A 16,181-nucleotide genomic window follows, 5' to 3' on the forward strand; every position below is an offset into this window, starting at 1 on the left:
TTACTTAAATCTGAAAATACCAAAATACAAGTAGTAACCATGATAATACAATCTACAGAACAATTAATAAAATCAGAGTCTTGGATTGAATATGTCCATATCTTTGAGTGAGTGTCTTCACCCATTTGTTGTTTGTTTATTTGTTGTTTAACGCAACACTCTGCAATATTCCAACTATATACGACGGCGGTTTGTAAATAATGGAGTCTGGACCTGACAATCCAGTGATGGATATCATGAGCATCAACCAAGTCAACGAGCCAGACAACCGACAACAAGCATATTCATCTTACGTCAAGCATAGGTTGCTGAAGACCTATTCTCACCGTGATATTTACGAGTTTCAACTAGTTTTTGACACAATTGGATGAGGAAGAGACTATATGGATGTCAACTACTTCATTATGAGGATCACAACGTTTCGGAGTATATGCTTTCTCCTTCATCAGGTGTAGCAGCAGTTGAACCAGTTTACGGTACACCATCATATCATCGGTAATCAAGGTCAACTGGATTATCTCCCCTTAATTATTAACATAAATAATGAAATACGACTATAACCATCAGAACAAAGTTGCGTCAATTATGACTAGGGCTGGGGCGAGATCAAATTTACTACCCGGGTACCCACCCCCCTGTTACCCGGCCCTACCCCGGTATCTGCTGTAGGTCTCAAGAGATTGGTCCAAATGTCCGATTGGGAATAGTTTGACCGTATTTAGATACTCGTATAAAAGGAACTTGTCATGCACACACTGAAGTTGACGGAAGTTTTATCTTTATTCAAACACATAAAGTCAGAAGGAATGCGTGGCTAGTCAGAAGGAAATGTGAACATTTGTGACTAGTAGTGTTACCATTGTGTTCTAGATAATTTTGCCATTAAACAATATATCACGTGACTAACCAAGGGTCCGGGTAGTCCTGTGAGTACCCGGTTCCTACACAGTACCCACCCGACCTGAGTACGCGAGTTACCCGTCCCAGCCCTAACTATGTCTAAACTTCTCCTCGCCCCATTACCCAAACAGTAACAGGCTCCTTACTTCTTTGGTGTAGACACAAAATGCACTATACCTTCTTCGTGTGCATAATTAATATCCAGAAAGTTGAATAGTCTTGCAATTTGTGCCAGCAAAGTAGTAAAACTGAAAAAAAACATACATTACTGAATAGCAAAAGGCACAGGTTCAGTATTTGTTTGGTGAGTATACAAAGTTTTATCTTAATGTCACCATTTATCAATGTTTATGATTAATGTTCTGGAAAAGAACTCTACCATGAACAAAGTCATGAATAGAAAATGGCACTTTCCTGCTCTGTTTGCCGGGGCTGACTACTGTTGTGCTAACAATTACTTTGGAAGGTGCCCATTGCTGTTATTTAACCAGTTCACTTTTCCTTCACTTCCAAAGCCTCTATGTGAAGGTCGATAGTTTACAGTTCTGAAGAGTGTGTCCAGTCAAGTCCACAACGACCGTTTCAATTATTTATTTTCCTGTATTCCAAAGATTGTTAACATCATATCTTATACAGAAGCCTATTGCCTGCTGGATTTTGATGCTCTGCGTCGTCGCTATTGTCTTGTCTGATATGCATACAATCTATACAACTCAGCAGCGAGAGAAACTAACAGTTTTAGTCAACTAGTCCTTATAATGGTAACATATAGCAAAGCCCTTTAAAAGTGCAAATTTCTACTTGTAATAATGATACTTTAACAACTGGGTCCCAGTCTGGCAAGGACTAACCTACTAGAGCCAATGTCTAACGCTGCTCAGTGTGAACTCACTCGTTTTTAACCACCCAACAACTGAAAACATTACTGGGATCCTGACTTGCGTAGAGCATAAAGAAAACCAGTCAAGCTGTCACGTCACGTGATACTATGACCGTCTCGCGAGATTGATGACGTCGCCATGACGACACTTCACTACTGATATCGCCATTGCTGTGATCATCATACTGCTATCATCTTGCTACTATTTTGCTGCCATTTGCCTCGTATTTCGCTCATCTTCGTCTGCTTACGACATGAGCTCCTATGCCCAAGGTATGTCATTACTTCTACATTAGTAAGTTTGGCTTTTTTTTCTTTCTTTAATGACTTATTTACTTACTTGACTCTGAAGTAGGCCTAGATCTAGCCGATGGAAAAGAAGAAACTTCCAGAACAAACTGCCATGAAAGATGATCACTTGTCCAGTGTTCAAATCTTTTCCACGTTAATTGAGGCCAATTTTTCTGCCTTTTCCACAAACACATTCGTGTTTTAGTATATAAGTGAAGTTTCTGTAAATGTTTTCCAGCAGGCATGGTCAAATATTAGTAGCCATATATGAATATAGGTTACCTGTCATTAATAGTTGAGGTAGTGTTGGTTGCCAGGCTGTTTCTGCTAATAGGATGTTGGACTTCTACAATTGTTTATAGAACTGTTCAATACGTAAACACAAACGTATTGTAAATTATTTGTAGCCTTGAACTTCAGTCCTCTCCCAACTGCCCAATAGTTAAGGCATTATAAAAGAAAGAAATTTGCCATTTTTAAAGTTTTGTTATATGTTATCATTATAAGGACTAGTGAATAGGGCTGGGACGAGTCCAAATTTATTACCCGGGTACCCATCCCCCTATTACTCGATTGTCGGTACAGATTGTCCGATTGGGAATAGTTTGCCCTGCCAAAATGTATTTAGATACACATTAAAAACGATCTGGTCAACACCGAAGTTGACTGACGTTTTATCTTTATTCAAACATATGAAAGTCCCCAGAAGGAATGCGTGCATAGTCCGAAAGAAATGCGAACATTAGTGACTTGTAGTGTAACCATAGAGTTCTAACCACTGAGCTTTTTATCATTAAACAATATATGACGTGACTAACCACGGGTCTGGGTAGTCCTGTGGGTACCCGGGTCCAACTCAGCACCCACCCGACCCGAGTTACCGTCCCAGCCCTACTAGTGGACTACAATGTTTCTACCTGCCTTAGATATAGTTTACATGCCATTAATCAGTGAGTTGGTGTTTGGTTTCCAATGATGTTTCCAATCCAGTTTATTGTCGGTCTCTACAATGGTTTATTGAATTGTTCAACAGGTATTCACAACAATCAAATACCAATGATCATACAGTTCAGTAGTAGCTCAATATCAACATACTGTGTAAAATTGTGACTGAAATGTGTACTCTCCGAAGAATAAGAAATCACTTTTCTAAACTTTAACTCCAACACTGACAACATCATCGGTAATGTTCAATTACTATTTGATACAAGGACTTTCCACTGGTCTGTATCCTGTAACATTGGGGATAAAGCACATTGTCTTGCAGTTGCAGTGACTCACTGACAATGGTGTACAAAAAATAGGACATGTACTTATGTTCGTTCGTGCCATAATCTAAAAAACACTTGACAGTTGAAGAAAGGAAATATAATCCAGGTCACTGCTTTTTTAACACATACCTTTTCTCCAGTCTACACCAATACAAATATATTTCTACTTTTAGCCCAACCTGTAGTAAGTAGTTCATTCATATGTTTATGTTATCACATATCGTAAATATTCTCTTACATCTCTAAATGTCCCAAAGCTGTTTACCTAATAATACAATGATTGTGTATTGTGTACCAAAGGTTTGTGTATTTTTATGTTATTCTATCTAATAATTGGCAGTGTAACTTGTATTTACCACAATCTGTATATCCTAGCTGTTTTGCAAAAAAATACTAAGTAATCATCACCTTCACATTTTAGTGTGTAATACATTTACTCCAATGACTATGGATCAACAGAATAACTGTAAACATTTTTTTTAAATTTGTTCATATACTGTTCAATTGATTCTGTCTTTAAGACTCTCATTCCTTCTTACTTGACAGCTGTTGACCTCGTGATCAGGTTCCCCTTGAACTTTGACATCTGGGCCCCTCCTCGCCAAGTGGGTGTCTTAGGAATCAGTTGTTGTAAAATTGAAATTGGTTCTTGTATTTCTGACTATTTCATGAGTGTATGGACTATATAATCTATATGTAAATAGTATCTATATAATCTTCAACTAAGACACATAATATTGACTTGCAAACTAATGTAAATGTGGAGTAATAACCACACATCTTTGTCACTAACGTTCTCCTGACATTATGCATGAGTATCCCTTAAATTCAATCAATTTCCAGCATCTACCCTCATCTTTCTCTACTTGCTACTTTAATCTTCTGTCACTCTCTACATGTCCTTCTCTCCCTCCCTGTCAGCATCGTCCTGGGAGATACATGACCATCCTTGACCCCCTGTCAGAGCTGCCCACCCCTCCCACCTCTCTCCCTGCCCCTCTCTCTACCCCTGTCCTCAGTGATGTCCCTCACTTCGTCGAAATCAACCTCGATGATGACGACACCCCGACCCAGTCCCCAGTTCGAGTCTTCCTGTCACGTGTGTCTGGATTCTTGAAGAGAGTGTTCCGTGTCAAGATGGACGCTTAGAGTGACATCTTGCTACCTCTTGGACGATTTGTCAAATAATAATTAATTATATTGAATCATAAATACAAGATGTTTTGTGCTTTTGGCAATTTTGGACACTTTGGAACATTTTTTTTTACTTTTCGTACCTTTCGGACATTTTGTGCTTTTGGCTTTTTTCAAGTACACATTCAGGCCCTTTCGAGTGTTCCGTGTCAAGATGGACGCTTGGAGTGACATCTTACTAATTCTTGGACGCTGTGTCATATAATAATTAATTACATTCAATCATAAATACAAGATATTTTGTGCTTTTGGCAGTTTTTCTACTTTTTGGACCTTTCGGACACTTTTCACGCTTTTGGTTGTTTTTTTCCCCAGAAATATACGCTATTTGTATTATACATTTAAAGACGTAAAGTTTGATTTACACATTTAGGCACTTTCGGACAAGGTATTAACGTCTATTTTATTTGATTAAATCGTTACAAATCAATATTAACTATTAAAGATTGTCTTTGGCTTTTAGCCCCTTTGCTTTGTCTTTTGTTAAATAGCACACGATCTTGAAAATCAATCAAGCAACGCGTGGTATGTGCAGAAACTGCATATAACGTTTATAGCATCATATATTGTTCGTGTGGACTCATCACAACAGATAGTGACAGATTCTGACTCGATTCTTTGCATCTCTCTCAACATATTTGCTACAGCATATAACATAGACTTACAATACTAAGAGTGCCAGGTGCCCTGTTGGTACGCGGGATTCGGGGTCTATTTACAGGGTATTCAGCAGTGTGGTACGCGGGACGCAAATAAAATCGTTTTTGATACGCAGATTCAAAATCTCTAAAATAAAAGGTGTAGGTTACAAAATCCTTTACATATCATATTTTTTTTCTGCGATTGAAGTTTAATTGCACCCTTTTCTCAATGCTTTTGAGTGTTGCAGTAAGTAGTATTCGGGATTCAGAGGTGAGCAATTGCACCCTCAATACTTGTACCACTTAGATCAATTTGTGCATACAGTCCCTGGAGTCTGTACTGAACTCCGCTAACGAAGTCACATGACTCAAATTAGATCCCAGATTAGTTCTGTCCTACTACTGCTGAACACTGGATTTGATTAAAATGGTACATAAATGACAATCATACTTTAGAGACCGTAGTGAGTAAGTTTGGTTTGACGCAGGTTACGGGCGGATACCACTAGCTCGGGTAGAGTGCTGACAGAGCAGGGGTCAATACTAAGGAGAATCCAAGATTCGAACCCACGATCATTTGGTCCTGGTACAGTGACCGACGCAACTGCACAGATACCAAACATCCCTTGGCCACCCTGCCCCTTTGCATATTCGAAATAATGCTAGAGTAGCTGGTCCTATGTCCTAGAGTTCCTTGATGTCCTATGTAGCTGTACTAAAGAGGAGGCGCATTCATCGACTATTGGCACGAGTTTATAGAAATCTTCCGGCCATATCACGACGATGGACATCAAGTCACTAGCTTCAAATGTAGTCTGTCTTTGAATATACGAAAGTGTGTGAATGAGTGAATGTTCTTCAGTAATATTTCAGCTATATCAAAGAAGTCTGTAAAGTAATCGAGTCTGGACCAGGGAAACCAGTGGTTGACTGCATTAGCAACGACCCACACGGTCGAAGCACGGTCGAGTGGGGAGATTATTCCTCCCAGCAATCTCCAAATGGGGTTAGTAACTCAGGTTCCCCGTTTTATTTCTACACGATTCCATTTCAATCGCCACTGAATTGGCAGCCAAAGTTGAGACCAGTTGTTATGTTACGATATGCAAATTCGTGTAAAACGTCATAACATGTTAGGTGTATCAATATTGGATCAGACACGTGCCCTGTGTCAAACGCTGCGTTAAATAGATAATATTGATAATGTCGCTGATTCATTTCCAGTGTGCTCAGAGAGATCGGATGACCTCGAGTTGATATACAACAGGTGAAACACCGATTACAGATAAAGAATTTCGTCAAAAAATACTGTGTCAAATGTTGTTGGCTCATTATTGTATCACAGTAAACTTTGTTCATATATTTTTGCCGTCTGTTCACAGGAAGATCCGAAGCCAACCCCTCCACTCGCTAGTGGTGTATCACTGAGAAGCCTTCGTCCCCATCTGATGTGTATCGCGCCTGTTATAAACACGTATCAGTGAAACGTTTAATAAAATTCTGCTGTGAATGTTAATCTGTTGTGTGCTTCTTTGTAGCTATGTTCAAATTCTTATGGTGTTATTATCACTTGAGTGAGTGGGTGAATTGGGTCTTAAGCTGCGTTTGCAAAGTGTGGAATGCAGGTCTTGAGCGCAAACAGTTTAAGTGAAACCCACGGGATTCGAACCCATGGTCATAGGATTCTTACACGCCAAAGGCGACGAACATTTGGACGTGTTGTATCCTTGGTGAATGTAAGTAAATACCAGTGGAAAGAAGGTACCTAACATTCTTTAACCAGTGATAATATAGGATTATTTTGTCAGAACATCCATCACAGCAAGTGTTCTAAAACCCGAGGACATTATTTGTTTTCAGGACACAGAATGTCAGAAAAATAATAAAAACAGTCCTTTCATATTGGAATACACTCTTCGATAAGTTAATCAGACTCGTCATTCATATAAGAGACAACTTAAATCAGTGGAAAGTCAAGGTGAAACAAATTGGTTAAAGTTGCTGTGGCGTCTGTGCCATGTACCCGTATAAGGGCGCTATTTATCTCTAATATTGCACGAGGAGAATCAAGACAACTACATTGTTCGACACCATCGATTATTCTCCCCAAGGGAAGTAACTCTCATCGGTACACCATCTTCGGTAAAGGCCAACGGGATTATCTCCCTTAAAAATACAACTATAACCGTCATATACGGAACAAAGTTACAGCAATTGTAACCAAACTACTCGCCACATCAACCTTATCTTTTCAAAGTGAGACCACTCGAACAAAACACATTTTGAAACATTTTTATATGAACGGGACGGACAGCATCTATTCCTATTCGTGGCAGGGAATAAAATCAACTAAACAAATTATCATTTTATTTAAATTTTACACTGTAATAATACCGTGTTATAAACACAAAACACTAAAACATTATGGCAATACATTGTGTGGCTCCAGAATATGTAGTGAAATGAAAACTAACAGAAGCAAGACTGTTTTCTTCAAAATAAATGCTACGAACATTCATCATAAATACCTTGCACACATTTGATGCTAAATAATAACCACCGTAATAAAACAACACCCGTGGCACATGTGCTTACCTGACGTTAATGTTTTGTTGCTACCAGAGAAATATGATGCATTATCATTAAAGTACAACAAATACATTCCCGTGAATATCCTTAAAATGGACACACAAGGATGAAGTTCCTCAACAAAATGGAACTGTTACATTTAGAAACAAGTACTAGTACTTATACTGGTAAACCTACAGTCCGTTTCTGACATTCATACAATTGTATCAACCTGCAAGTTGAACTTGAAACAAGAGAACTGACACGCGACAACAAAATTGTTACTTAAATCTGAAAATACCATAATACATGTAGTAACCATGATAATACAGTCTACAGAACAATTAATAAAATCAGAGTCTTGGATTGAATATGTCCATATCTTTGAGTGAGTGTCTTCACCCATTTGTTGTTTGTTTATTTGTTGTTTAACGCAACACTCTGCAATATTCCAACTATATACGACGGCGGTTTGTAAATAATCGAGTCTGGACCAGACAATCCAGTGATGGATATCATGAGCATCAACCAAGTCAACGAGCCTGACAACCGACAACAAGCATATTCATCTTACGTCAAGCATAGGTTGCTGAAGACCTATTCTCACCGGGATATTTACGAGTTTCAACTAGTTTTTGACACAATTGGGTGAGGAAGAGAATATATGGATTTCAACTACTTTATTATGAGGATCACAACGTTTCGGAGTATATACTTTCTCCTTCATCAGGTGTAGCAGCAGTTGAACCAGTTTATGGTACACCATCATAACATCGGTAATCAAGGTCAACTGGATTATCTCCCCTTAATTATTAACATAAATAATGAAATACGACTATAACCATCAGAACAAAGTTGCATCAATTATGACTAGGGCTGGGGCGAGATCAAATTTACTACCCGGGTACCCACCCCCCTGTTACCCGGCCCTACCCCGGTATCTGCTGTAGGTCTCAAGAGATTGGTCCAAATGTCCGATTGGGAATAGTTTGACCGTATTTAGATACTCGTATAAAAGGAACTTGTCATGCACACACTGAAGTTGATGGAAGTTTTATCTTTATTCAAACACATAAAGTCAGAAGGAATGCGTGGCTAGTCAGAAAGAAATGTGAACATTTGTGACTAGTAGTGTTACCATGGTGTTCTAGATAATTTTGCCATTAAACAATATATCACGTGACTAACCAAGGGTCCGGGTAGTCCTGTGAGTACCTGGTTCCTATACAGTACCCACCCGACCTGAGTACGCGAGTTACCCGTCCCAGCCCTAACTATGACTTAACTTCTCCTCGCCCCGTTACCCAAACAGTAACAGGCTCCTTACTTCTTTGGTGTAGACACAAAATGCACTATACCTTCTTCGTGTGCATAATTAATGTCCAGAAAGTTGAATAGTCTTGCAATTTGTGCCACCAAAGTAGTAAAACTGAAAAAAAACATACATTACTGAATAGCAAAAGGCACAGGTTCAGTATTTGTTTGGTGAGTATACAAAGTTTTATCTTAATGTCACCATTTATCAATGGTTTATGATTAATGTTCTGGAAAAGAACTCTACCATGAACAAAGTCATGAATAGAAAATGGCACTTTCCTGCTCTGTTTGCCGGGGCTGACTACTGTTGTGCTAACAATTACTTGGGAAGGAGTCCATTGCTGTTATTTAACCAGTTCACATCTCCTTCACTTTCAAAGCCTATACATGAAGGTCGAGAGTTATCAGTTCTGAAGAGTGTGTCCAGTCAAGTGCACAACGTCCGTTTCAATTATTTATTTTCCTGTATTCCAAAGATTTGTAACATCATATCTTATACAGGAGCCTATTGGCTGCTGGATTTTGATGCTCTGCGTCGTCGCTATTGTCTTGTCTGATATGCATACAATCTATACAACTCAGCAGCGAGAGAAAATAACAGTTTTAGTCAACTAGTCCTTATAATGGTAACATATAGCAAAGACCTTTAAAAGGACAAATTTCTACTTGTAATAATGATACTTTAACAACTGGGTCCCAGTCTTGCAAGGACTAACCTACTGTCTAACCCAATGTCTAACGTTGCTCAGTGTGAACTCACTCGTTTTGAACCACCCAACAACTGAAAACTGGGATCCTGACCTGCGTAGAGCAAAAAGAAAACCAGTCAAGCTGTCACGTCACGTGATACTATGACCGTCTCGCGAGATTTATGACGTCGCCATGACGACACTTCACTACTGATATCGCCATTGCTGTGATCATCATACTGCTATCATCTTGCTGCTATTTGGCTGCCATTTGCCTCGTATTTCGCTCATCTTCGTCTGCTTACGACATGAGCTCCTACGCCCAAGGTATGTCATTACTTCTACATTAGTAAGTTTGGCTTTTTTTCTTTCTTTAATGACTTATTTACTTAATTGACTCTGAAGCAGGCCTAGATCTAGCCGATGGAAAAGAAGAAACTTCCAGAACATACTGCCATGAAAGATGATCACTTGTCCAGTGTTCAGATCTTTTCCACGTTAATTGAGGCCAATTTTTCTGCCTTTTCAACAAACACATTCGTGTTTTAGTATATAAGTGAGGTTTCTGTAAATGTTTTCCAGCAGGCATGGTCAAATATTAGTAGCCATATATGAATATAGGTTACCTGTCATTAATAGTTGAGGTAGTGTTGGTTGCCAGGCCGTTTCTGCAAATAGGATGTTGGACTTCTACAATTGTTTATAGAACTGTTCAATACGTAAACACAAACCTATTGTAAACTATTTGTAGCCTTGAACTTCAGTCCTCTCCCAACTGCCCAATAGTTAAGGCACCATTAAAGAAAGAAATTTGCCATTTTTAAAGTTTTGTTATATGTTATCATTATAAGGACTAGTGAATAGGGCTGGGACGATTCCAAATTTACTACCCGGGTACCCATCCCCCTATTACTCGATTGTCGGTACAGATTGTCCGATTGGGAATAGTTTGCCCTGCCAAAATGTATTTAGATACACATTTAAAACGATCTGGTCAACACCGAAGTTGACTGACGTTTTATCTTTATTCAAACATATGAAAGTCAGAAGGAATGCGTGCATAGTCCGAAAGAAATGCGAACATTAGTGACTTGTAGTGTAACAATAGAGTTCTAACCACTGAGCTTTTTATCATTAAACAATATATGACGTGACTAACCACGGGTCTGGGTAGTCCTGTGGGTACCCGGGTCCAACTCAGCACCCACCCGATCCGAGTTACCGTCCCAGCCCTACTAGTGGACTACAATGTTTCTACCTGCCTTAAATATAGTTTACATGCCATTAATCAGTGAGTTGGTGTTTGGTTTCCAATGATGTTTCCAATCCAGTTTATTGTCGGTCTCTACAATGGTTTATTGAATTGTTCAATGGGTATTCACAAAATTCAAATACCAATGATCATACAGTTCAGTAGTAGCTCAATATCAACATACTGTGTAAAATTGTGACTGAAATGTGTACTCTCCGAAGAATAAGAAATCACTTTTCTAAACTTTAACTCCAACACTGACAACATCATCGGTAATGTTCAATTACTATTTGATACAAGGACTTTCCACTGGTCTGTATCCTGTAACATTGGTGATGAAGCACATTGTCTTCCAGTTGCAGTGACTGACTGACAATGGTGTACAAAAAACAGGACATGTACTTATGTTCGTTTGAGCTGTTATCTAAAAAAACACTTGACAGTTGAAGAAAGGAAATAAAATCCTGGTCACTGCTTTCTGAACACATGCAACTCGTACCTTTTCTCCAGTCTACACCAATACAAATATATTTCTACTTTTAGCCCAACCTGTAGTAAGCAGTTCCTTCATATGTTCATGTTATCACATATCGTAGATATTCTCTTACATCTCTTAATGTCCCAAAGCTGTTTACCTAATAATACAATGATTGTGTATTGTGTACCAAAGGTTTGTGTATTTTTATGTTATTCTATCTAATAATTGGCAGTGTAACTTGTATTTACCACAATCTGTATATCCTAGCTGTTTTGCAAAAAAATACTAAGTAATCACCACCTTCACATTTTAGTGTGTAATACATTTACTCCAATGACAATGGATGAACAGAATAACTGTAAACATTTTTTAAAATTTGTTCATATACTGTTCAATTGATTCTGTCTTGTTTATCCCTATTTAAGACTCTCATTCCTTCTTACTTGACAGCTGTTGACCTCGTGATCAGGTTCCCCTTGAACTTTGACATCTGGGCCCCTCCTCGCCAAGTGGGTGTCCTTTAGGAATCAGTACTTTGCTAGAGTTGTTGTAAAATTGAAATTGGTTCTTGTATTTCTGACTATTTCATGAGTGTATGGACTATATAATCTATATATAAAAATTATCTATATAATCTTCAACTAACACACATAATATTGACTTGCAAACTAATGTAAATGTGGAGTAATAACCACACATCTTTGTCAATAACGTTATCCTGACATTATGCATGAGCATCCCTTAAATTCAATCAATTTCCAGCATCTACTCTCATCTTTCTCTACTTGCTATTTAAATCTTCTGTCACTCTCTACATGTCCTTCTCTCCCTCCCTGTCAGCATCGTCCTGGGAGATACATGACCATCCTTGACCCCCTGTCAGAGCTGCCCACCCCTCCCACCTCTCTCCCTGCCCCTCTCTCTACCCCCGTCCTCAGTGATGCTCCTCACTTCGTCGAAATCAACCTCGATGATGACGACACCCCTACCCAGTCCCCAGTTCGAGTCATCCTGTCACGTGTGTCTGGATTCTTGAGGAGAGTGTTCCGTGTCAAGGTGGACGCTTAGAGTGACATCTTGCTACCTCTTGGACGATGTGTCATATGATAATTAATTATATTGAATCATAAATACAAGATATTTTGTGCTTTTGGCAGTTTTGGACACTTTGGAACATTTTTTTTACTTTTCGTACCTTTCGGACATTTTGTGCTTTTGGCTTTTTTCAATTACACATTCAGGCCCTTTTGAGTGTTCCCTGTCAAGATGGACGCTTGGAGTGACATCTTACTAATTCTTGGATGCTGTGTCATATAATAATTAATTACATTCAATCATAAATACAAGATATTTTGTGCTTTTGGCAGTTTTTCTACTTTTCGGACCTTTCGGACATTTTTCAGGCTTTTGGTTGTTTTTTTTCCCAGAAATATACGCTATTTGTATTATACGTTTAAAGACGTAAAGTTTGATTTACACATTTAGGCACTTTTGGACAAGGTATTAACGTCTATTTTATTTGATTAAATCGATTACCAATCAATATTAACTATTAAAGATTGTCTTTAGTTTTTAGCCCCTTTACTTTGTCTTTTGTTAAATAACACACGATCTTGAAAATCAATCAAGCAACGCGTGGTATGTGCAGAAACTGCATATAACGTTTATAGCATCATATATTGTTCGTGTGGACTCATCACAACAGATAGTGATAGATTCTGACTCGATTCTTTGCATCTCTCTCAACATATTTGCTACAGCATATAACATAGACTTACAATACTAAGAGTGCCAGGTGCCCTCTTGGTACGCGGGTTTCGGGTTCTATGTAAAGGGTATTCAGCAGTGTGGTACGCAGGACGCAAATAAAATCGTATTTGATACGCAGATTCAACATCTCTAAAATAAAAGGTGTAGGTTACAAAATCCTTTACATATCATATTTTTTTCTGTGATTAGTTCTTTAATTGCACCCTTTTCTCAATGCTTTTGACTGTTGCGGTAAGTAGTATTCGAGATTCAGGGGTGAGCAATTGCACCCTCAATACTTGTACCACTAAGATCAATTTGTGCATACAGTCCTTGGAGTCTGTACTGAACTCCGCTAACGAAGTCACATGACTCAAATTAGATCCCAGATTAGTTCTGTCCTACTACTGCTGAACACTGGATTTGATTAAAATGGTACATAAATGACAATCATAATTTAGAGACCGTAGTGAGTAAGTTTGGTTAAATGCGGCTTTGACGCAGGTTACAGGCGGATACCACTAGCACGGGTAGAGTGCTGACAGAGCAGGGGTCAATACCAAGGAGAATCCAAGATTCGAACCCACGATCATTTGGTCCTGGTACAGTGACCGACGCAAATGCACAGATACCAAACATCCCTTGGCCACCCTGCCCCTTTGCATATTCGAAATAATGCTAGAGTAGCTGTTTCTAAGTCTTAGAGTTCCTTGATTTCCTATGTAGCTGTACTAAAGAGGAGGCGCATTCATCGACTATTAGGATGAGTTTATAGAAATCTTCCGGCCATATCACGACGATGGACATCAAGTCACTAGCTTCAAATGTAGTCTGTCTTTGAATATACGAAAGTGTGTGAGTGAGTGAATGTTCTTCAGTAATATTTCAGCTATATCAAAGAAGTCTGTAAAGTAATCGAGTCTGGACCAGGGAAACCAGTGGTTGACTGCATTAGCAACGACCCACACGGTCGAAGCACGGTCGAGTGGGGGGGATTATTCTACCCAGCAATCTCCAAGTGGGGTTAGTAACTCAGGTTCCCAGTTTTATTTCTACACGATTCCATTTGAATTGCCACTGAATTGGCAGCCAAAGTTGAGACCAGTTTTTATGTTACGATATGCAAATTCGTGTAAAACGTCACAACATGTCAGTTAGTGTATCAATATTGGATCAGATATGTGTCCTGTGTCAAACGCTGCGTTAAATAGATAATATTGATAATGTCGCTGATTCATTTCCAGTGTGTTCAGAGAGATCGGATGACCTCGAGTTGATATACAACAGGCGAAACACCGATTACAGATAAAGAATTTCGTCAAAAAATACTGTGTCAAATGTTGTCGGCTCACTATTGTATCACAGTTAACTTTGTTCATATATTTTTGCCGTCTGTTCACAGGAAGATCCGAAGCCAACCCCTCCACTCGCTAGTGGTGTATCACTGAGAAGCCTTCGTCCCCATCTGATGTGTATCGCGCCTGTTATAAACACGTATCAGTGAAACGTTTAATAAAATTCTGCTGTGAATGTTAATCTGTTGTGTGCTTCTTTGTAGCTCTGTTCAAATTCTTATGGTGTTATTATCACTTGAGTGAGTGGGTGAATTGGGTCTTAAGCTGCGTTTGCAAAGTGTGGAATGCAGGTCTTGGGCGCTAACAGTTTAAGTGAAACCCACGGGATTCGAACCCATGGTCATAGGATTCTTACACGCCAAAGGCGACGAATATTTGGACGTGTTGTATCCTTGTTGAATGTAAGTAAATACCAGTGGAAAGAAGGTACCTAACATTCTTTAACCAGTGATAATATAGGATTATTTTGTCAGAACATCCATCACAGCAAGTGTTCTAAAACCCGAGGACATTATTTGTTTTCAGGACACAGAATGTCAGAAAAATAATAAAAACAGTCCTTTCATATTGGAATACACTCTTCGATAAGTTAATCAGACTCGTCATTCATATAAGAGACAACTTAAATCGGTGGAAAGTCATGGTGAAACAAACTGGTTAAAGTTGCTGAGGCGTCTGTGTCATGTACCCGTATTAGGACGCTTTTTATCTCTAATATTGCACGAGGAGAATCAAGACAACTACATTGTTCGACACCATCGATTATTCTCCCCAAGGGAAGTAACTCTCATCGGTACACCATCTTCGGTAAAGGCCAACGGGATTATCTCCCTTAAAAATACAACTATCAAGCTCCTTCCCAGCGCGTGACACCTTCGTTACACTCTCAGTAACATCGCTGCCACCAGTGTGGGCGCGGCCATTACAGGAATCTTGAAATTTGCCCTCTAACCCCAAATGTACTCAATATATATATATTTGTGGTGTCTTTGTGTCGAGTCAAGTGATTTATTTTGTAAAATTGTTCGTAAGAAATTGCTGTGGTATTGCGCATGAAACATATCGACATTTGTCAGATGCAAAATTGGTTCGAGATGTCATATGAAATCAATGTTTGTTAATAGCTATATTGAAAAAAATTAACTATGAAAAATGTTAACAGTGGATATCGAGCAAAAAACACAAAACAGAAACCACATTTGTATAAAATTTATACCCCTTGTCATGGACTATTTTGTTTACGTAGATTTTTTCTATTTACCAATGTTGTGAACAAAATATATTACTACGCTGTCACGAATTCGTCTGCTATGGACGCCTTGAGTATTTTCTATTTTGGCAATAGTCATGACAAATTTAAACCAAAACAGCTAGAAGCATTAGAGAAAATTGCCAATTTTTCAAAAGATAAAAGAGACCTTATTGTTAATTTACCTGTTGGCTATGGTAAAAGTATTTTGTACCATTTAGCACCGTACATACTTGCCGGTATTGTAATCGTTGTCAGTCCTCTGAACATTATCCAAAATGATCAGCTTCTTCATCTGCAGAAACTCAACATACCGGCTTGCCGAATTGACGTTGAGGGCAAGGTGA

General features: G+C 38.8%; 2 protein-coding genes across 2 annotated transcripts; both read left to right on the forward strand.

Moving 5' to 3' along the window:
• The first annotated feature begins 2,034 nt into the window (after positions 1-2,034).
• Positions 2,035-4,491, forward strand: LOC139455626 (uncharacterized). The gene is made up of 3 exons (XM_071237182.1): positions 2,035-2,053; positions 3,889-3,947; positions 4,264-4,491. The coding sequence occupies exons 1-3, from the start codon at positions 2,035-2,037 to the stop codon at positions 4,489-4,491; spliced, it is 306 nt and encodes a 101-aa protein (XP_071093283.1).
• A 5,568-nt stretch (positions 4,492-10,059) lies between these two features.
• Positions 10,060-12,549, forward strand: LOC139455627 (uncharacterized). Its single transcript, XM_071237183.1, has 3 exons — positions 10,060-10,078; positions 11,932-11,990; positions 12,322-12,549. Exons 1-3 carry the CDS (start codon positions 10,060-10,062, stop codon positions 12,547-12,549), a joined length of 306 nt encoding a protein of 101 aa, XP_071093284.1.
• Positions 12,550-16,181: the final 3,632 nt, after the last annotated feature.

This window comes from Haliotis cracherodii, unplaced genomic scaffold (genome assembly GCF_022045235.1).
Source record: "Haliotis cracherodii isolate W230 unplaced genomic scaffold, xgHalCrac1.p SCAF_11, whole genome shotgun sequence".
NCBI lineage: Eukaryota > Metazoa > Mollusca > Gastropoda > Lepetellida > Haliotidae > Haliotis > Haliotis cracherodii.